Source organism: Diabrotica virgifera, chromosome 1 (assembly GCF_917563875.1).
Source record: "Diabrotica virgifera virgifera chromosome 1, PGI_DIABVI_V3a".
Taxonomy (NCBI): domain Eukaryota; kingdom Metazoa; phylum Arthropoda; class Insecta; order Coleoptera; family Chrysomelidae; genus Diabrotica; species Diabrotica virgifera.
The window spans coordinates 317,946,154-317,969,938 of NC_065443.1; the positions used below are offsets into that span (position 1 = coordinate 317,946,154).

The 23,785-nt window shown below is 33.5% G+C and overlaps 2 protein-coding genes and 1 long non-coding RNA gene across 4 annotated transcripts in view; 1 reads left to right on the forward strand and 2 right to left on the reverse strand.

Moving 5' to 3' along the window:
* Window positions 1-23,785, forward strand: part of LOC126878661 (cysteine-rich motor neuron 1 protein) — a 263,846-nt gene that overhangs the window by 206,619 nt on the left and 33,442 nt on the right. The window lies entirely within an intron of this gene.
* LOC126886581 (uncharacterized) lies at window positions 5,076-6,532 on the reverse strand. 2 transcript variants are annotated; one of them, XR_007698694.1, is made up of 2 exons: window positions 6,365-6,532; window positions 5,076-5,424 (listed from the first exon to the last, which is right to left on the reverse strand). It is a non-coding gene; the product is annotated as an uncharacterized LOC126886581 (long non-coding RNA). The 2 variants fall into 2 exon arrangements; XR_007698693.1 differs by lacking the exon at window positions 6,365-6,532 and adding an exon at window positions 5,926-6,215.
* On the reverse strand, window positions 10,483-13,268 carry LOC126886458 (tigger transposable element-derived protein 4-like). The gene is made up of 2 exons (XM_050653407.1): window positions 13,046-13,268; window positions 10,483-12,458 (listed from the first exon to the last, which is right to left on the reverse strand). Exon 2 carries the CDS (start codon window positions 12,456-12,458, stop codon window positions 10,683-10,685), a length of 1,776 nt encoding a protein of 591 aa, XP_050509364.1. The 5' UTR covers window positions 13,046-13,268; the 3' UTR covers window positions 10,483-10,682.

Consider the following 23,785-nt stretch of genomic DNA (forward strand, 5'->3'; position numbering starts at 1 on the left):
TCAGGATTCGAAAAAATGAATCCCCATTTGAATAGCATTGCAGCCGAAAATACGTACCGATCCTCTTAATAATAAAGATATTTTCTTCAGTCAATAGTGTGCACACTGTCAGTTAAATACTAACGTGTGGCCTGACATGCCCACACATACCTACTGTGGCAAATGTAGGTATCATATTTTTCAAAATTTTGGAATGCATTTAAATCGTAGAACAAGTTTAACTTTTGATTTTAATACAGATTTTTAAATTCTCTACAAGTATTCTCTCATGACTTTTGATGTAAAATAATTAGGGAAGCAGGAATTCAACAGTTTAGAATTTTACATTGGGTTTCCTATGGCCCGTTTTACGATTCACCACCCTGTATAAGAATACACTCTGAAACTCCGTAAACTTTGATCAACCACGAAATAGCCTTGGCCCCTAGACTAATTAATGTAGTTATCATTTTTATCGTTAAATTGCATTGTTAAAAGTTCATTTAATCATACTGCGGCAACGATCAACAATTTCCTTCGACATTATAACGAAAGAATCAGAAATTTTGTTTCGTAATTGATGGATTTTTGTAACTGGGATGTATTAATTTATCTGCAAGAACGAATACAAGAGAAGCCTGCAGGAAATAGAATACCCCAATTTAATCAACATGTTCCAGCTTCCGTTTCACCGCAGCAAATGACAGTTGTCTACCGAGAAAAAAACCACAGCAGCGCCCTGCTCTGCTCTTGCCTCACTCTCGTTGAATATTCATAGATAAACTGTTTTCTTATGCCGGGTTGTGTATCGAATTACCGAAGCATTAACGCCCCGATTAAACGACGCTATTATTTCTGGCCCAGTCGCCGCCGCCGCCGTTGCTAGCGATACCTCAAACTAATGACTAGCGCCTCATCTGCATCCAGATAAAAAACGGGTTTTATAGATCACGGCTCATTAGTTTGCGGCCAAGCTTGAAATAGGTTCAATTTAAATAATTAAAACAAAATTAAGAAAGTCCAAACAAGGTACAATATACGTAGATCCTTTCTTTATCCTAATTTGGTTTTAATCATTTCATTTCTTACCAATTATATACATCACGTATTGTTAAATAGTTAATGTATTGATTCAAATTTTCCTTAGATTCCCTTTCTTTCTGTGTTTTGGAAATTTCCAATTTCTTTCAAACCGTTCCATATTCTAAATAAAAACATTTTATCGCCAACCGTCACTAAAGTAATTCATTATTGTACTCATTTGCGGCAGTAAAGTAACACTTTATTGTATTGAAAGAAGAATTTTACTTTATCTGCCGCGATTAATCAAATTAACCGAGATTGAATGTAAGTGGTCGATGGCTGGCATTAATCGATTATTTATTTGAGTAACTTAAAATTTATTTACTTTAGTTATTTAAAAATATTGTACACAATTTGCGATATTATCAATTAAATTTATGTATCATAAAGTGAAGTTATGTAGTATTTTGCAATAGGGAACTTGCATAAAATTTTAAATTCGAAAAAAAATGGTATAAATCACAACAGAACATACACTAAGCGCCAAAATTAACGCACTACCTTAAAAATGGAACATTTTTAATGTCTTATATTTCCTAAACCTGTTGTCCGATTTTAGTGATTTTTTTAATATCTTATAGCTTTATTCTTCAAGAATATCGATGTAATAACATTGTTGCTAAACAGATAAGTGTCATTCTATACCGCGTGTAACAATGGTAGTGTGTTTTTTCTTCAAAGTTTGGAATACCCTGTAGAATATTCTAGCGTATATAAAATATTGAAATTAAAACACAACTGTAACCTTAAGCTATCTTAACATTTTTCTTTTTGATTCATTCGCTTATGTTGGATAATAAAAAAGTTAGGTACTTTAACAACTAGCAACGTTTTTCATCAATACAGGGTGTTTCTAAATAAGTGCGACAAACTTTAAGGGGTAATTCTCCATGAAAAATAATGACCGTTTGCTTTATAAACATATGTCTGCAAATGCTTCGTTTCCGAAATACGGGATGTTGAATTTTTTCGTACAAACTGACGATTTATTTATTGCTCTAAAACCGGTTGAGATATGCAAATGAAATTTGGTAGGTTTTAAGAGGTAGTTATTGGTTATTTTTTGGCATAAAATTAAGAATTTTATATTCACCATTGGCGTGCATACGGGTAATATGACCGGGTAATATGACCCGTATGCACGCCAATGGTGAATATAAAATTCTTAGTTATACGTCAAAAATGCGCAATTACTACCTCTTAAAACCCACTAAATTTCATTTGCATATCTCAAACAGTTTTAGAGCAATAAATAAATCGTCAGTTTGTAAGAAAAAAATGAACATCCCGTATCTCGGAAACGAAGCATTTGCGGACACATGTTTATAAAGTAAACGGTCATTAGTTTTTCATGCAGAATTACTCCTTAAAGTTTGTCGCACTTATTTAGAAACATCCTGTATTGATGAAAAACATTGCTAGTTGTTAAAATAAATAACTTTTTTATTATCCATCATAAGCGAATGAATTAAAAAGCAAAATGTTAAGATATCTTAAGGTTATAGTTAAGTTTTAATTTCAATATTTTATATACGCCAGAATATTCCACAGGGTGTTCCAAACTTTGAGGAAAGAACACACTATCATTGATACACCCGGTATACAATGACGCTTATGTGTTTAGCAACAATATTATTACATGGATATTTCTGAAGAATGAAGCTATAAAATTTTTAAAAAATCACTTAAATCGGACAACAGATTTAGGAAATATCAGACATTAAAAATGTCCCATTTTTAAGGTGGTGCGTTAATTTTGGCGCTTAGTGTAATTTAGAACCTGTATCAAAGATAAAAAAGTTTTGTTTGTCTTTCGTTTGGCCCCTAAAAGACGACTAAAAATTCAACCTATACCAGCCACCCCAAAACGCGTCGTGACGTCACGGGGTTGTATGTTTACATTCTACACCAATTGTATATATATAATTTTAAATTATACATTATAGACGTCAGTAAAAAATACAGTTATGTGACGTTAAAAGTGTTTTTGATCGTTTGAACTATTCATAGAAAATTTGTTGTTCTTTTACAAAATGGTTTTATTTTCAATAGTAAACCTTCGTTCCTTTCCTTCAAAAACTGTATCGAACTCCAATCACAACAAACTTGTATATATTATTACAACGACATACGATAAATGTCATTAAAATATAAATCTTTTTCCTTTATTCCCCGACGACGAGCTGGGCAAATACCCAAGTAGGTGGAGGCCAATAAACTAAAGAAGAACAAGAAGAATATACGTAAATATAACCATAAACGGAACCACATAGTTAAACTCTGTGACGTCACGAGTCGTTTGAACTATTTTAAAATAAAGAAGACTTTAAATTTGTACTTCTAAGTTATTATGAGTTTTTGAAGCGTGAAATTTTGGAAATCTCATTTTTATACAAAACTGAACATTATTATATAATAAAAAAAATGTGCAAGTTTCCTATTTTACTGATTTAGTAATTATTCAATATTGATAACTATCGATTAAAAATCGAAAGCAACCATCTGTCCTCACTGTCATGAAATTATTATGACGTTTAAAATTTAAAAAGTTCTGAAATTGTAAATTGTAAGTACCTAAGTGTTAAAACCAATATAAAATGCGATAAAATTTTGTATGCACCACAAACCATACATACTCATAGACGTTTCACGACCATGTTAATCTTTGGGATCGAATTAACGCCATCTCTTGATTGGAATGGGAACTAAATTGACAAATTTTAGTTACGTGGGAATTTCAAATTATAAATTTTGCGGAATTTTTGATGAAATTTCGCAGGAAATTAAAACAACAGAAAGGCAATTCAATGTTTTATTCAATATTTTACTGAAAACTTCAAATATGATATTTGTTTTCAAAATGCCTAAACACTAATGCCATGTGTCACGTGAAAGCACTGATGTGTAATATTGAGTTAAATGAAAATTTTTGAAAGAATCTTGTAGGATGATTGTTTAGATAAATATTACCTTATAATCTTTTACAAACTTCCAAAAATATATAGGCCCGAAATGTTGACGACACACTTGTCTATTGGAATAAGCTGTTTCAGGATCTATTATATTGTTTTTTTAAATGTGGAGAAACACAACAGGGGATGATCAATATAAACTAAAAATTCTACTCATAAAAACGGAGAGGAGGTTAATACAATTGATTAAAATTTTGATTAAATCTAATTAAAAACGTAACACCACTATAATCAAATAATTGAGGCACAAACTGTAAAATAAAAAGTAAATAACAAATTAATTTAATTGTCAACTGTCAGTTGTTAAATATGAAAAGAGAATTGACTAACAGCTACATCTCTGGATTGGAATGGTAACTAATTTGCTGTCTTGACCTCGACAATTTACGTGAAACGTCTATGAGTATGTATGGTTTGTGATATGCACCATGTCAGTAAAGACTCTTTATCGAACTCGTCTGTTATTCGCCTCGCTCGCTACGCTGGCTCTGCTCATAATATCAGACTCGTTCAATAAAAAGTAACCTTACTGACTTAATACATAAATAACTACTATTCCATAGACGTCTTAAAAAAGAATTAAATAAGTTTGAAAGTTGGTCAAAGAGTTTTTACAATTTTAAGAGCTACAATTTTTTTACATTTGAGACCAACTGAATTAACGGTAAAAGTAAAGGGCCCCATTCACGTTGAGATCGGTATCGATACATGTATCGCGACAAGTTGCGGTACATGTACCATGAGATTGGTATCTGTTTCACAACAATGGTAGAGACGGCGATAGAATTATAGACGACGAAGATAGAGAGTTTTGATACTGATGCAGTGATATTGAGACAACCAAATACACTATGAGATTTTGAAACGAAATAAGCGATGGACTACCCCAGCTAATTAAAATAATATCCGAAAATATTACCTCAATCATCCAAGATAGCCATCGTTACACCCTTACCTTAGCTCAGTCACTCAGGTGTGTGTTCGTCTTATCCTAATCTTAGATATGAACTATGAAAATTTGGAATGGAAGCAATCAAAACATTATTTTAACTAATCATGTTTATTGTTCAATAAAGATATAATAAAAATATGACTTAGTAAATTGCATTAACAAATATATTCAAATTCTTGCCAAAAACTAACAGTTCCTGATTATACTTATGGCTTTTGGTATCTGATGATAACTTCTTGATGTTGAATGGTACTGCTGCTGGTTCTGCAACGGGCTCTGGGGTTGTAGGTGTTGTATTCCACCAGGCCTACGGATGTTGGTCGTTGCAGTCTTGATGATGTGGGTGCAACATGGATGACATGTCCTCGTTATTCTATCGCCGGCGATTTGAGGATTGTTGAAACTCCCGGAGGGAGAACGGTGGCCGTATCCCGAAAACTAGAACCGTAAAACACATATCAACAATCACGAAGATAAACCAACGTGTGCCGTCTGCCATTCTAATCGTCAGAAAGAGTAGCAGATGACAAGAATAAATTAAATGAAATTTAGATGAGGAGAATAGTTAAAATTTGATTACTGTTGATATAATACCTATCACAACATGACAATAGGACGTCATAAAGATCGTCCTAACAAAGAGAGAGAGACTGTACTACTAAAGAGGTGCTGGTTCTAAATGTAATATATGAGGTTATCTACCATTACCTGTAATAAAGGGGGTGAGAGAGGGATATTTAAACACTAAGGTTTAAAGGAGCTTTTACCATGAGTACTAACATTTTATTGAGAGGAAATATATACAAAATAGAGTAAGAAAACCTACGGTAAGGAGAGAAAGAGAACAAACATACATAAAACATAAATGCGTGGATGCAACACTAACGTTGATCCAGAGAAAAACAAAATACCTACTACAAAACTACAAAAACTACTTACGAGCTACCAATGAGTCCTTCAGTCCGTGTACGCACTATATTATCTGTCCAAAGGTCACTTATTCCACGATCCAGTCTGGAGACGATGTGGGTGAAGGCAACAGAGTGTTGCGTCTTCTTCTTTCTAGTTGAGAAACAGGTGAGTCTCTACCGGACCTACCACATAACACTAAATTGTCCTTACATTTAAACTGTTGACAGTGTTGCATTTCAAAGATGGACTTATTTATAAAAATATTTTCAATCTTTTTACATGGTCGAATAATTGTTCGAACAATTACCAAACGTGCATATATGTAAATTAAAAAGATAATATATTTAAAACTAAAATATCAGAAACTATGCTTTCGACATTGGAGGTTAGATATAAAAAATTTTAGAAAAAATGTAGAAATTTAATTACAAAAAAATTTGAAAAATAATTAGAATACACAACTCACCCTAAGAGAATGAAAGTCTGGAAATAGATAAGGCCTTATGGGCTCTGTAATTGCCTTTTATAATATTACCACCACCATTTTGAGAACGAAATATGGGGGTTGTCACTGTCATTAAAACGACATGACAACGAACCTTGGACCGAAATTTGAAATAACGAACATGGAACACAAGAGATGATACAATGTAAATAGAGTTGCCTATAGAACGGACGCCAAACTAGTTTTTAACGAAATAGCAAGTTAAAACGAATAGAAGAAAATTATTATTAATGGAATATTAAAGAAAATAAAGTAAAATAATTATTTAAAAATAAAATATCAAAGATGTAACGTTTGTAACGTTACAATTTGTATCACGATACTGATACCTGCGACATATATGTCGATACCGATCTAAACGTGAATGGGGGCCTTAACAGCAATGATCACCAAAATAACAAATAAGAAAGTGATTGAAACATTTTAAAAAATTAAGTAAGATAAATCAGATGGTATTCTTGGGAATATGTGGACAGCATTAGGAGAGACAGTAACAAGTTGGCTACTAACTTTATTTAATTGAATTCTAAAAAGTTGGACAAATACCAGACAAATAGAGAAGCAGTATATTAGTACATGTTTACAAAAGCTATATGGGAAATATACAACAAGGTATAGTACCCTCGGAGATCCCTGGAAAAAATTTACACCCACAATAACAAAATTCAGTTTGGCAACACTGTGCGAATGTTGATAGTAACATATCCTTTTTAAGATAAGCACAACTATAATTTAGTCCAAACAAATTAATATATTTTTTTTGCCAATAAAAATGAGATTTTTCAACCAAATAATGTTTCAAATATGATGTGCAAAATAATTTTTAATTGGGTTCTGCTAATGGGCTTGCTTTTTTTGTCATTAAAGTAAAAAGAAACTAAATTTTACTCATTAAATCAATGTTGTCCGGTTATCGTCTTAATTATTTTAACTGTACTAATATCGGTTGTGTAATTCTGAATGATTAATAGGTCATTAAAACATTTTATCTGTAGCGGCTTCTGGAATATCTTAAAAATATCGAATTTCATTGATAAAATGCGCATATTCCACCGATCTTCGCTTCGACAATTCAAACTACATGGCTATAAAACAACTTAGTCATACCATGAAAATGTGGGACAGGGTAATTATTAGTGAAGAAACCGAAATATCCGATAATAAGTTTGGTTGTACGCAAAAAATCAACAACAGATGCAACTGTCATTATTTTCATTATAAGGTAGCAAATAGAAAAATATAGGCATAAAAAAACGCTCTTATAATATTCATTGATTTTTAGAAAGCTTATAAGAGTTCCTCGGGAGATTCTGTGGTGGACGCTAATAAAGAAAGAAGTTGTAACATCCCCCAAAAGAGGGTGACATTTGTATAACATGAAAAGGGAATAGAATTTTGACAAGATCTTGTTATGTCACATTAGGGGATGTTACACAATGAAGAACATGGCCTAGTAGCTCAGAATCGGAAGAGATATGGGATGGTTCTTTAAGGGATGTTGTTAGTATACTCTTATTAGGCTTAGAAATGAAAAAAAAAATAGAAAAATCAAAATAAGGATGTCAAATTAAAAAATAAAATATTTGGCGCTACTGGTTACCTTATGGGAACCAAATATTATACAAAAAATAGGAATATTAAAAGAAAAGATAGCTAAATCAAAATAAAACAAAAAAACATAGTCACACAGAATATACACCATATACAAAATACTTATAACGTAACTTATCTTATCTTACTCTATATATACCCAGCCAATTATTTATTGTGCTTACGATACAAGAGAGAAGGAAAAGAGAAATAATAAGATTGTATTTAGCAAATTAAACATCATTTATTAAAACAAAAAAAAATGAATCTAAATTTGTGATCTCTTACGGTCTACAAATAGAGATCGTGATTACCAAAAAAAAAAAAAATAGAAAGTTTAAAAAATATACCTTGTTTATCAGTCCTGATTTTTCTTTGTTGTTTGTTAAGTCCAAAGCGCGATTTCACTTCACTAAAGTCACTAATTGATACAACAAAAGTACATCAGGTTACCTATAGTTCATAAAAAACTCCGTAGTTCATTAAAAAAACTCCATAGTTCATCAAAAAACTTTTATAGAAAAATTCAGCATTGCCAAAATAAATTAGGACTTACTCGAACAAAAATATTTAAAAAAGAGTTTGTTATCTAGTTGATTAACGGAAACAAAAAAATACTAGCAAACTTTAGGCTTAACTAGGGTGTTGAACTAGTAACATCAAAAGAAAACTTCTTAACTTCTGCTTGCATGTAAAGAAATATGGTACCAATAGTGGTACAAAAATATCGCATTCGCTTAAAAACAGCTGAACGCCGTGGCCTCCAGATTGCTTAAGCCATACTGGCACAAAACACTAACTAAACACAAAAACTTCTGCAATACAACTGCAAAAACTTAACTGGAACTGCACTACTAATTTTGCCGGTAACCGCATATTGGCGGCACTAGGCACCGGCAAGATCTTCTTGTCGATAGCTCTCACTCCTCAACTCGATGACAGCCCATTTGGAACTAACTAACTCGATCTCCCCAAACTCCAATCTTTTAAAATTCAACGCCCTCTCTAGAAATCATTCAATCCTCCCAAGAATAATTCTACCACCAACCAACAGACTTGGCAACCAATTAATCAAAATCTTCACCAATAGAAAAGAATAAAATCGATCTCTGACAAACCTCTAATTCTATGTCAGCCAATAAGAACCCACTTCTGTAAGCAGTTTCCTCTAGGTTCCCATCAAAAATGCTTAAGTCAGCTCTAACCATCTGGCTCCGCTGAACATTCTCACAGCTCTTATCGTTATAAGATAAACATTTCTCACAGTCTCAAAGTCGGTAGCGACAGTAATCTGAGCTTAATAAGTACCATTTATCAACAAAATTTCAGACTTTAATCTCGAAAAACCATTAAACATGTTTGAAGCAATGCCGCCTCTGGAGAATATAAACAATTTGAGGCACTTACGATGCCTACGTCAAATTCCTGAGAGAGATAAACAACACAATATCAAACGATCGATCCAATATGAAAAACGAAAAATACACAATATTTAGCATTGTGAGAAAACGAATTACGTCGTACCCACACACTCCAGAACGATATATTTGCGAGACTCAACAATCTCTGAAAACAAATATGAATTCAACGATTCTAACATACAGGGCGTACTATAAATGCGGTCTTAACACAAAAAAATTAAGGGGTGGTCAATGACCTTCGTGCCGTTACAAAGTTCCCTTCTTCTTCCCCTTTATAAGCAATTCTGCTTGTTCATTGGCGGATAGATACTTATATGGAAGGTTGTCACTCCATCTTTTGCGCGGTCGGCCGATACTTCTTCTACCACCGATTGGTGATTTATCTCTTGTTATTTCAACTATACGTGTCTTCCGCATTCTGCTTTTGTGGTTATTCCATTTTTTTTTTCTATTTAATGTCCATTCGTTTATACACTGTACGTTACATTGTGTTCTAATATCTTCGATCTCTCTGTTTATTTCCTGTAATTCTTCTCAGTACTCTCATCTCTGCCGTTTCCAGTAGTCTTTGTGTTGTGGCTCTATCGGGTCTAGTTTCTGATGCATATGTCATTATTGGTGTCTTACACTAGTTTTACAAATTCTTGATTTCATTTCAGCGTTAATATATTGGTTTCGTCATATAATGTTATTAAGACATCCTGTCAGTCTATTTGCTTTTTGTACTTAATTTCTCACTTCTTTATCCAGCTCTTCGTAGCTTGACAATGTAATTCCAAGTTTTTTTATTTCCATTACTCGTTCAATACTGATACCATCAATTTCTATTGTACACCTGGTTCCAAAAAAAACTGATACGACTCTTGACGCGTATTTTGTAGAAAATTGAGCAGTGTATTTTGAAGGATAAATACTTAATATTTACATACTGTCAATGTCACTGCCAAATCTTAAAATTTGTCAGATAGCTTATTCTGTTCCACGGTTATTAGACTTTATTATTAATACTTTCTCCGCAACTGAGGGTATCTTATCAACTGTAGGGTAAGGTGGGGTAATGGCGTACACTTAAAGATAATTAGAATTTATTTTATTATTAGACGACATTAAAATTTTAAACCTAAGCAAAAATGAAGAACACATGTTAGTCTACAAATTTTGATTAAAAAAACTTTTTAAAATTACAATACAAAATTAAAAATATACATATAAAAAAAGTTGTCACTGTCCGGTATTACCCTCTATGTTGGGGTAATGACGGACACCTTTTACAAACAAAAGTCGCAAATAAATTTTTTGTCTTTTGGAGAGTTAGAACATGCCTTGTGTGCCCAATGACCACAATACACACATCTTAGCCAAAGTTCACTGTTCTTGCCAAATTCTCCACACAAAATGCAAATGTCTTCGGTAATGTTCTTGTCCCTAACATCGTCATCATCCTCTATCTCACTTTCTCCTTCTTCACATATTTTATAGTTTAAGGCAATTTTTGTTCGCTTTGATTTTTGTCTTAATGTAGACCCCTCCTGTGTCATAAATACATTTCTTTTAGCCTTATCTGATTTGATTGTTGTCTTTTTATTTTTCTTCTCTTCTTTTTTTTCTAGCTCTTCTTTTAGCGGTGTTGACGTAAATACAATAGAGTGTTGCTTGTTTGCCTTATTTTGTCTCTTTACAACATTTTCGTGAGAACAAGATGGTAGAGGAATTATCTCGGCAAAGGAAACATTTTTTAATTCTGCCTCATTCACACTACTATTTTTTTCAGGGGTAGTCTCATTTGTTTTGAGTAGTTTTTCTGCTTGGGTAGGTTCTTGAAGTGCATCAGAAACAGTGGATTGAAGGGTTTCTGCAGGAGCAAAGTCTTCATCTGTGAATACGTCAGGGTTGTAGGGGAAAATACCTGTCTCTTTAAATCCCTTGATAGCCTTTTCCGGGGTTGCCACTCTACTAAATGCTAAATTAAATAATTCAGCAATCTCACTAGGCGTGATTTTCTCCCCTGGATGGCTGGTCAAATATTTGGAACATTCAGAGTTGAATGCGGTCTTTAGAGGAAAGTAAAAGCTCACATCGAGTGGCTGAAGGAGATGTGATGAATGTGGAGGGATTGTCAGAACAGCAATACCGTTATCTCTACAAAAATTATATGCTTGTAACGTGCAGTGAGTGCTATGATTGTCCATGATTAAAAGAACTGGATCTTCTTTGGATGCTTTAACAAATGCTTGAAAATGTTGTAACCAAGTAAGAAATATGTCCTCTGTAATCCACCCATTTTTTGAGCATGTGTAAAGGGCACCTGGGGGACCGTTTCGTTGAAGATGGGACGCCATTCTTTGGCGTGCAAATATAAACATAGGAGGTATATAGGTTCCTGTAGCGTTGACGGCACACATCGCTGTGGTTGTTTTCCCCCTTTCCCAGCTTGTAACAAATCCAACACGCTTCTGACCTTTTTCTGCATATATTTTTGGTGGGCGTTGTACAGTAGTGACCCCAGTTTCATCGCAATTATAAATTTTATTGGGTGAAAATGCATATTTTTCCATAAGTCTGGATAAATTGTTAAAAAAAATGGTAATTTCATTGCGACTAAAAGCTGTAATTCTGTTAATGCTGGTTGCTTCTGGTTTCATTAACGTAATATTGTGACGAGATATGAAGCCCCTTTCCCAGTCTTTACCAGCCATTTTTCTTTCTTGATTAAAGGGGACTCGGATGTTGTTTGATTGTGCAAATCCAAAAGCACATCTTCGTACTTCCTGGGGAGTTATTCCATAAAAAACTTTTGCCAGCTTCTTAATTTGAACAGCAAGTGCATTTTCGGCTTCAACTGAAAAAACTGGCTTTCGGCCCAAGGAAGGTCCAGAAGGGGCAGTGCCATTTTTAAGTCGTTCGTGTAACGTAGATTTTGGAATTGAAAATTTTATTGCAGCTTTTCTTAACGACATACCATTCTGTATAGCACGGAGTGCTCCTTGCAACTCCTCCTCTCTCCACGAAGCTTTTTCGGTGACTCTTTTATAATTCCGCGGCATCTGTAAATTAAAATAACAGTGTTTACTGTTTTGTATCCAATAATAAATATTATGATGGAATCGCAGAAACTGGATATAAATACTATAGGTGTGTTTGTTGAGTTATTTTGATTGCCAATGTTTTGATCACGAATGGGATCTTCTTCAGGTCTACAAAGAATTAATATGTAAATGTCACATACATGTCATAAACTATATTAGATTTTGTTTTAATTGTAATGGGAAACAAAAACTACAAAAATTTATAAAAAAATTTGACAAATAATTATAAATGTAGGTAATTATGAATTATTACCTATTAACTATATTTATATCCACTTTCCAATATTCCATCATAATAAAACAACAGCAGGTATTTGCATGTACCTATCTCCCAATACAATAAATAGTTCAAACCGGAGCTGGGGTAATGCCGGACACGGTGTCCGGCATTACCCCTAAACGACATATTTATGCATATGTTCGGTAGTAATTATTAGAGGAAGTAATGAATAAAACTACTTAAAGATACGTAAAATACACTGCGTAAGCTATGACTTTGCACGTAATCTCATCAATTTCTTATAATAGAAATGGTCAATACTCACCTTTAAAATCAGTTAATTCATATAATCACACACTAAATTTTGTAATTTTTGTGATAACTCTCTTTGCAAGCACGTGGCAGCGACTAAACTGAGAACTGAGATTCAGATGTCTAACGGTCAGCCTGTGATGAGCGCGAAATTCAATAATATGCCGATACGTGCACAAACAACGCAGTCCGGTATTACCCCGCTGTCCGGTATTACCCCACCTTACCCTATTGTTTTTAAACAATAGAGATGATAAAATAAAAATATTGACAGTTCAAAAATGTGAACATTATCGCATTGTGTGTGGCCTAAGTTTGGGCTGAAAACTGAAATGTATTACATTTTTACAAAATTTTGGAATATGTTTAATTACGTAGAACAATTTTAACAGTTGTTTTCAATACAGATTTCAATCATCTACAAATAGTTTCTAATGTCTTTTGATGTCAAATAATTAGGGAAGCTGGAATTCAACAGTTTAAAACTTTACGTTGAGTTAATGCATAATTGTGACGCATGTCAAAATTCTCAATGTATTTTAATTGTATTCATTTTTTTTCGAATCCTGAGAAAACTAATAAATATTTTTGAAAAATTTAAACTCAGAATGAAAGACTACATTATTACCGAGGGCTGAAAGTCCCTGAAAAGTTCTATAATATTTATTTTAATAAGTTACAGGGCTGAAAATAAAAAAAGTGTGATATTTAATTTCAAATATTTCATTCAATAGAAACTGCTTGTTTATTCTAAGGGGCTTTCCGCCCTCGGTAATAATGTAATCTTTCATCCTGCGTTTAAATTTTTCTAAAATACTTATTAGTTTTTTCATGAATCAGTTGTTTGTTGTTTGTTTATTTTATTATTTGTCTGTCATAATCAATATAATGTCAGATCAATCAAATACACTGCTCAACATGATCAAATCTTACTAAGAGTCGTATCAGTTTTTTTAGGAACCGGCTGTACATCTGATTGATTATTTACTGATTACTATTATTTTAGTTATCTGAGATTCAATTATCATATTGAATTCTTTTGCTCTAATATTAAGTAATCTGTGGACTAATCTTTGCAGACTATTTTCATCTTGGTACATCAAAATTGCGTCGTTTGCTTAACAGAGTATTTTTATTTCTTTGTTTCCCATTTTATATCCTCTTCCTTTGCTGGCGCTTTTGATGATATCATCCATGATTCGGTGACTCTATTCGGTTTACTGAAAAACAGAAAAAACTAAAAGAAATTACTAGCATTAAGTTAAATAGTTCGTATTAAATATGTTAAATGGTTAAACTTCACCATAAATTGCGGATATTAGCAAATTTATCACAAATAGCACTTGTTCGGTAAAAGCCTCCCTTTTAAAAGCACATGTTAAAAAGCTCCATTATAACCAACTCGAAACATTAACGGTCTTTTTCACGGAGATCCTGTTCATTTCCACAATAAAACGTAAAATAACGCCGAAATTATAACGAGGACAAATTTCTCTCTCGTTCATCATTCTTAAAAGACAAGCAGAAGTGTTCAATAAAATTCAAAAAGCTACTATAATTTTTCGGAAGTAAAATCTTAAGTACGCGAATAAAGTTTCATTTCGCCACTTAGAACTCTGATGTTATTTTCGGAAAGGCAAATTCCAGTGACGTGCGGAAAACTTATACAATATAATTAAGATATTCATTGTCGTATATTATAAATATTTTTACTAATAAAATGTTTGATATTGATCTTACGTGTCGATATTAAATTAGAATTTTTCGACTATGTGTCCTATTGCCATCCGTATCGGTTGCTATAATTTTGCTCTTGTTTAGTTAGTTTAATACTAACTTTCTGCCTATATATGCAGAGTTAGCCATATATTTGCCTATATATTTGCAGAGTTAGCCAAACTGCGGCCCGCGACCAACATGCGGTTCTTTGGAGGAATAAACCCGAGTTCCTTTTCATTTTTGTTTGTGTCAGAATGTTTTTTAAATTACTGACAACAAATATGAAAGACTAAGTGCAAATTCCATTTATGTCCAAGTAAGACTAATTTTGCTATTAACCTTGAGTAAAAAGAAATGTTTCAATATTAAACAAAAAAACTTAGAAGGATTACAGTCGAACCCGCTTATTATAATCCCTGTTATAGGAATATCCCGCTTTAAGGAATAGAAATTTGAGGTCCCGAAACCTTTCCACTAGCCACCGATAATCGGTTATTAGAATATCCCGGTTATAGGAATACTTTTGCTTGACACGAAGGATATTCCAATAAGCGGGTTCGACATTGATGGAATTCCAAAATAAATTTCAATACTTCAAACTTTCATTTGAAATTAACATAATTCGTGGTGAGTTTTCTATTTTCAATAAAATTATATCCCAAAAAAATCTGGAGAATTAACATTACCAGCCCTTTCACCAAGGTACCATAGATGAAAACTCTAAAAATAATAAGAATCAAATGAGGGACGGACGATATATTAACAACAAACACCAAACGAAATGTATGAGCTATCATGGAGCTACCAACACTATGCACATAATATGTTACCTATTTTCAACTCAACAATGATTTCTATAAGCAAAATTTCGATTTAGCCACGGACTCATCCTTATCTCCATTATTCATGTTGATATTTTCATAAAACCAAGACAAGCAACTATTAGTAAGGTGGAAATTTGTAGAAGATGTGTTCTCCATTTGGCCTTATGAACCAGTCAGTAGCACTGAATAAATTGCCAACTGGCATCATTACTAAAGAAGAATTAATTAAATTTATTATGGAACAATAATACAATAAGTCATTTCCTTTTCTGAAAAAACTGAAAACTTTTAAAATTCAAAAAAGGAATTATCAACTCATTATATTATAGAACCCAAAACAACAGCTCCAATGAAAAGGCATTTCAGGAAGAAAAAAACCTGCTAACAAGGGGTACCAAAAAATGAGTACCCATTGTCATTTATAAACAAGGAATTCCACAAGATAGAAGAAAGACAACAACTCAGCACCCAAAACAGTCCAGTAACACCCACCAGAAGGGATTTTCAAGGATGCCAATAGTACTATATGTAAAGAGCTTAGCAGGAAAATTAAAAAGGATAGGAAACAAGTACAACATCGCAAATACATTTACAACAACCAATACATTCACATCTATCGTGCCCAAAACCAAATAACAATACACAAGAAATGTCAAAGAAAGAATCTTTAAAATACCCTGTGAATTCACCAATTTCTATGTGGGAGAAAAATAAGAGCTTCAAGCGTCAGGATAAACGAGTATGAAACATACATCAAAAACAGGGATTTCTACAAATGACAGATATGCAAACATACGTGGGATAATGAACACAGAGTAAAGTGAAAATATGCATAAATAATCCTGAAGAAAACAGACATGAAAAATATAAAAATTAAAGAAACAGCCCTTATCCTACTAAATAAAAAAACAGGTATAGCAAACCTACCAGCGGGATACGCTTGGCTTTGGGTGCCAAAAATAAAAAAGGAGTGCGCAATAATAATATACCAACAAGAGCAGATGAGAAAATGTGAAACGCACGTCTTCAATTATACACAATGCATACGCAACGCACAATACACAAACATATCACGAATACAAAAACACAAAATTATCAGAATTTGACATACCATAGGGCATAAAACATCCTGCTTCATATCTCTTTAACCAAAGCATGGCCAAGTTTTTCATGGCCCATTTTCAACACCATGGCTAAGTATTTCAACTTCAATTTTGAAAAAGACATAATCTCAGTCAGACCTCCTCGATACCTTGGCGGTTATACACTATTTCTAACACAATTTCTTTTAATAATCTTTTTTGAAAACAACTTCCTTAGTGGAAATCCAAATGTTAAATATTTATGGGATATAAATATTTATAGTTAAAAATATAATTTTCATTACAATCTAACTGTGGTTAATTCCATATAAATATAATATTTAACTTGAGATCACATATCCCAAGAACACACTTTTAGGACGTTACGGTGATTTACTTTAAATAAAAAAAGAATGTGTGTGTACTTTGTACGCACGTAAGAAGTTATACTTCTATTATATGATTTCTTAAAAATAAATATACTTTAAACAGTTTGTTTTAATTTTTTTTTAAACACCAAACTAATTTTGTGTTTACAGCTTTCAAAAAAATAAAAATAAGTATAGGATTGCACTGGATTCGAACTCAAGACCTCTCGATCTCTGGCCGAATGCTATACCTAACACGCTACGACGACTGTGTCTGTATCGGTTCGGACGTACCTAATGACAATTCACGGTAACAAACAGACAAGGTGTGATGGATAATAAATATACAATAAAATGTTTTAATAATACTCATCTTACTCCTGAGGAAGGCAAAACCAAAGTCACAAAAATTATAATAAATATATTTACTAAAAACACTAATATATTCTTTTCACACCTTTTCTTGCACTGATATATTTATACATAACTAGAAAGATTTAGCAATTAAACGTCATACTGTCTGTGTGCGCATGCGCGCAGTATTATGAAATGTTACTCTCAATCGCGCCTAAAGAAGTATAACTTCAAAAAAGTTACGGGCTACAAACATCTTATTTTTCACCCTCGCTCACTACTTTGTTCAACATATTTTGTAATTCTCGTACAATTGCGGATATTAATACTGCATCCTGCATCGTCGGCATATCGTTGACTTGAATAACTTCTTGTGCAATAACAAACCCAGAGGACGTGCAAATATCTCCTCTGAGTCAGGTTGAATAATAATGGCGAGAATATACAACCATGTCTAACTTTTCTCTGGATTTTTATGGTCTGAGTGTCTAGGATCTAATAAATGCATTTTGGATCCAATGGAGCTCACGTGTTATCTTTATTGAGACCCATTTCTTTCAGTCGTGGTTACTTCAGTGTTTCGTAAAAACATTTTATGGAAATAGTCCTCGTGTTTCCTCTCTTGTCTTTGTTGTCTTAGTGACAAATGTTCAACGAAAAAAAGGCAATTTCAAAACATAAAAAAGTCCCTCCGCCCCTGCATTATCGGTATGAAAATGACTCGAAACGGTGACTGTGAAGGATTACGAGATGAAACTGTACCGAATGGGTTGTATCATCTAACTGAAATGGAGATTGTTTGTTTTGGAGGGTTTTTGTTGCTCATTCGGAAATATGATGGTAGATATTTTCAAGCATTTCAGACCTCGCTAATTTCCATCTTTTCCGCCCAGTCTACAGCGAGGCAAAGACGTTCACATCGTTAAGATGTAATTAGTTTTATGCATAGCGTGGAAATCGTTAACCTTTATTTGGAAAATGGAAGTAGGGGTTTAAAATCGTAATTGCAGCTTATTAGTTTGTTTTCATGTAAGATTTATGAGACACATAATATTTTCTCTTCTTGGTTTTTTTTTTCGATGAATAGTATGCTGCATATTATTTTATCAATAATAGTTCCAGTTCTTTTTGGCTTAACGTTTTAATTATTGGTTCATAATCCTTAATATGATTATGATTCCTAATTATTAGTAGTTTTAATCAGTAATCCATAATCATTAAAAGTAGTAAGAAGTCACAAGCAAGGACTACATACACAATAAAATATTGAGGCAATTCAACTCTTCGATACTACTGTAACTGTACTAACTAGAAGACTGAAGAGGACAAAGGAAATTAATAGTAGAGCATAGTTCATCTGCGTGGGTGCCTGCTAGCTTTTTTCGTAAGTTTGGATAAGAGCTACCAGATCTTAATGTGAAGAAACAATGGTAATTGAGTTTTTGATGATAGGCAACAAGATTTTTCTAGCATAATGTGGTAATATAGTCCTGCCGCCAGGAGGGGTACAACGGCCTCCTTAATTCAGATGGACTTAACCAAGTTTTTTTTATGTATTTTGACCCGTAGAACACGAATTTTTTGGGTAACAGTTGATCCGGATGTCGATAAGATTGTTATAAACAAAGAACTTGAGGAAATACGTAACAGCGATTTTTCGCAAAACAAAACATTTTTTTTGTATTTTTTGGGTGATTCTCAGCAAAAAATGAACTTACAAATTTTTTCGTAGGATGCACAGTTTTCGAGATAAACGCGGTTGAACTTTCAAAAAATCGAAAAAGTGCAATTTTTGAACCCGAACAACTTTTGATTAAAAAATAAAATAGCAATTCTGCTTACTGCATTTGAAAGTTCAAGTCAAATTCTATCGGTTTTGATTATTTGCATTGTTAAAAATTAAGTTTTTATTTGTTAAACAAAGCTATAAACACATAGTGTTTCCCGTGCCCAGTGCATGCGTTTTAATGTACGTAATCTACGTATAAATTGTATGTATACGCGCCTACTCGTTCGATTTCAAATGAGAAATGCATTGAAAACATCATTCAATCTTTATGTGTTTATAGCTTTATTTAACAATAAAAAAATTAATTTTTGGTAATGAAAATAATCAAAACCGATAGAATTTGACTTGAGCTTTCAAATGTGGTAAGCAGAATTGCTATTTTATTTTTCAGTCAAAAGTTATTCGGGTTCAAAAATTCCAATTTTTCGATTTTTTGAAAGTTGAACCGCGTTTATCTCGAAAACTATGCATCCTACGAAAAAACTTGTAAAAACATTTTTTACTCAGAATGACCCAAAAAAATCAAAAAAATGTTTTGTTTTGCGAAAGATCGCTGTTATGTGATTCCTCAAGTTCTTTGTTTATAGCAATCTTATCGACATCCGGATCGACTGTTACCCAAAAAATTAGTGTTCTACGGGTCAAAATACATAAAAAAAAACTTGGGTAAGTCCACCTGAATTAAGAAGGCCGTTGTACCCCCACTGGCGACAGGACTATTAGTGACAGTGTGCGGTAATTTTCTCATCTGGTACCTAGTAGTTCCTTTTTTGTGTAGCGGGATATAAATTGAGGTACTAAATCATTCTCGTTCGACGACCTTAGAATTATTCCACATCGTCGATCGAGAAGTTCGGACATGGGGAAAGCGAAGTATAGTCGAATTTATGTTATATTCGAATTGTACAATCTTTCTTTTTCTCCCCATTGTCAAAGACGGACTCGGTGACATGCTCTCTTGCAAGTCGAATTAAATCAAATATATCCTGTAAAGGAAAACCGCATGCAACGGTGGCGACAGCGGCAATACTCAAACTATACGGCTAACACGTTTTGAGTTATATCACAATTCTTGGAACACATGTGCAATTCCTTTCAATTAGAGAGTTAGAGCAGCTCCAACGTTCGTAGGAATCCCCTCACGACCTTTCTAATTAGTTAATTTCATCCCTTTGCACACTTGAGTCGTTAGAAAACCCAAATAGTTTCGACTGACGTATTATTATTGCGGTTCGGTTGTTTCTCCTTCTCCTCCATAGATGATGTCTCTATATTAATGACGACCTTACGTTACGTATTTATTAACTAAAGGCTAATGGAATTCTAATTAAAGGTGTTGGCACTCCACAATACAAAGAAGGGTGCAATTTGGTAATGTTGGGGTAAAAATAAATTAAAATATCATGTATAAAAAAGGTAAAATCAAAAAATTGACCAGAAATTAGCAAAGAAAAAGGCTTTTTGTTGACCCTCTTTGATACAAGTATCTAACAACTGCTTTTGGTAAATTTGTTGATAACAATATGTGATAATAAAACGTGCAAAAGATTTAAGGTCATGTTTACAATATATAATATAACAACAATATATGTTACAGTTCAAGTTGATTCTCAGTTAAAGTTGACTTTTCCTAGTTCGAGTCAACTCCAACTGAAACGAGCAGTAAAAGTTAATTTGAAAAATTTAAATCAACTTTTACTAGTTGAAGTTGACTCTTCCTAACTCTTGTTAGTAAAAGTAGATTATACAATTTATACGAGTATAATCTCACGTGCATTTTTGATGAGTGTGCGTCTCTTTGTTTTGACCGTTTCCACTACTTATTAGTCCGGGCTGTAACGTCGCCCCCGTTAGGTAAATTATTCTGATTCGATTTTTTTGCACAAACTTACTCAAACAAATACATCCTTATAACAAATACACAGTGTCAGGCGGTACCGCGGTCGAAAAATTGTTTAACCAATGTTTGTTAACCAAATTCACAAAAAATTTTCTTATCTACTCTACCTCATGTCGACATTATGTCGACCCATGCAACGAAGACTATAGTAACTCAAAAAACGTTACATTTGACTTACTATTACGGTATTATTTTTCTTTTTAAGCTTTATTTGGTAGAAAAGTATGGTAAATCAGGTATGAATTTTAAGGCAACCAGTAAAGCATTTGCATGTATATAGTAAGTTTACTGACCCACACTCCTGCAGGCGAAAACCATAGTAAGTTGAGTTACTGTAGTCTTCGTTGCAAGAAACAGGGGAAGGTATGAATGATTACTGCCCTCCGCTACGCGTCGAGCAGTAAACTTCATTCTCGGGAGGAAAAGTAGCACTTTCCTCCCTTGTTATACAAATAGCTATTTAGCTCCGCTACGCGTCGGGCAGTAAACTTCATTCTCGGGAGGAAAAGTAGCACTTTCCTCCCTTGTTATACAAATAGCTATTTAGCTCCGCTACGCGTCGGGCAGTAAACTTCATTCTCGGGAGGAAAAGTACTACAAATAGCTATTTGTATAACAAGGGAGGAAAGTGCTACTTTTCCTCCCGAGAATGAAGTTGTAAAGTTGAATGTATATGTATATGTAATACTTTTCCTCCCGAGAATGAAGTTTAGCCCGACGCGTAGCGGAGGGCAGTAATCATTCAAGGGAGGAAAAGGCACTTTACTCCCATGTTATACATATTTTTTTTCCACCTTCCTCAAATAACAAGTCATATTTTCATATTTATCATTTATTTCTGTAACTAGCCAACAAAATTTATTAGGACGAAAACTAACAAGTAGGTACAATATAACTGTCAACTGTCAAATATGAGTCAAATTATTAGTGTAAACATCGTTAAATCAAAATAACAATTTACTGTTTTTACCATTCTACAAAATACAGGGTATTTTATAGATAAACGTTAAAGTGTATGGATACTTACGTAATAGAAAATAGATATTGTACAGGGCGTCAATAAGATATATTTCATGAATAAAATTTCATGGCGTCACTTTTGGTTTTCCTCCCTAAGGAGGAAAAATATTTTACTCACAATCGGTTAGTAATTTATGGATTTCTAACCTTTGAAGTAATCAGGAAGCGACTTATTACTTACTTTACTTTCCCAGCTAGCCGGGAAAGTACTTTCCCGGCTAGCATCTGTCACTTTTCTATTACCATTTACTGTATAGTTCATAGGTGTTTTCATACCTCTACCTGCTTTTTTCAGGAATTATTCCTTCAGTAGCTCTCTCTGCAGCTACCCGCAGTTCTGGTGGCGTACATTCAAATTCACTATCAGACATCTTTGTAAAATAAACACAATTTGATTATATGTACAATTAATGGCGTCGTGTATCGCCTAAATGTCAGATTCAACAAACATGTTTTGTCACCTAGCAACGATCTCACAGGTTACTTAAAATAATTCGTCTTATCACTTAATGAAGAGGGATACAGATATTTGAAACGAAATTATTATTGGTAGATTGTGAGTATTAGAAATCCATAAACTACTAACCGATTGTGAGTAAAATAGTATACAAACCTCGCGGGAACTCATTCTAGCCTCGCGTCTGTAGTTTACCTCGGTGCTTCGCACCTCGGTAAACTACCTTGCCGCTCGGCTGGAATAGAGTACTTTCCCGCTAGGTATGTAATATACTATTCCTCCCTAGGGAGGAAAAGTACAACTTTGCTCCCTACAATCAGGTCCGGAAAAGTATACTTTCGGTAGAGGTAGGTGAAAAATACTTTTCAATGTGTAATCTTCTTCCTTAAGTATCGTCTCCTCTAAGGAGGTTGGTAATCATCACAGCTATTTTCACTTTTGAGATTGCAGCTCTGAACAAGTCGACAGAACTGCCATACCACTTTCTCAGATTGTTGAGCCAGGAGATGCGGCTTCTTCCAATACTTCGTTTTCCCTGTATCTTTCCCTGCATTATAATAGTTTGTAGCAACACATATTTATCCGCTCTCATAACGTGGCCGAGATACTGTAGCTTTCTTATCTTAATCGTATTTATAATTTCCATATCCTTTTTCATCTTTTTGAAGACCTCAACATTCGTTATTCTATCTACTCAACTTATTTTTAATATCCTTCGGTAGGTCCACATCTCGAATGCTTCAAGTCGATCGCTTATTTCTTTCTTTAAGGTCCAGGACTCCACCCCATACAGCAGCACCGAAAACACATAGGAACGTAGTATTCGTTTTTTGAGTTGCAAACTAAGATCTCTACTGCATAATACTCTTCTCATCTTGTTAAATGTTGCTCTAGCTTGTCCAATTCTCATTTTTATTTCTTCTGTATACTCGTTATTCTCAATAATAATTGTACCAAGATATTTGTATTTTTTTACTTTTTCTATTACCCTGCTGGCACCCCTCTTATATTTAAAATGTCTTGTAGTTGTGTTTTGGAAATTGTCATAAATTTTGTTTTATTCAGAAGCGTCAGTCCGCTTTCCTCACTACCATTTACTACATTATCTGAGAGTGCCTCTAGGTCTTGTATATTCTCTGTAATTAGTATAGTATTATCGGCATATCTGATATTGTTGATGGGTCTGCCGTTGACTTTTATTCCAATTGTTACATTTTCGAGTGATTTTTTAATTAATTCT

Bases quoted from the DNA above. Each gene is read 5' to 3' on its own strand.
- LOC126886458 (XM_050653407.1), bottom strand. From the start codon at position 12,458: ATGCCGCGGAATTATAAAAGAGTCACCGAAAAAGCTTCGTGGAGAGAG.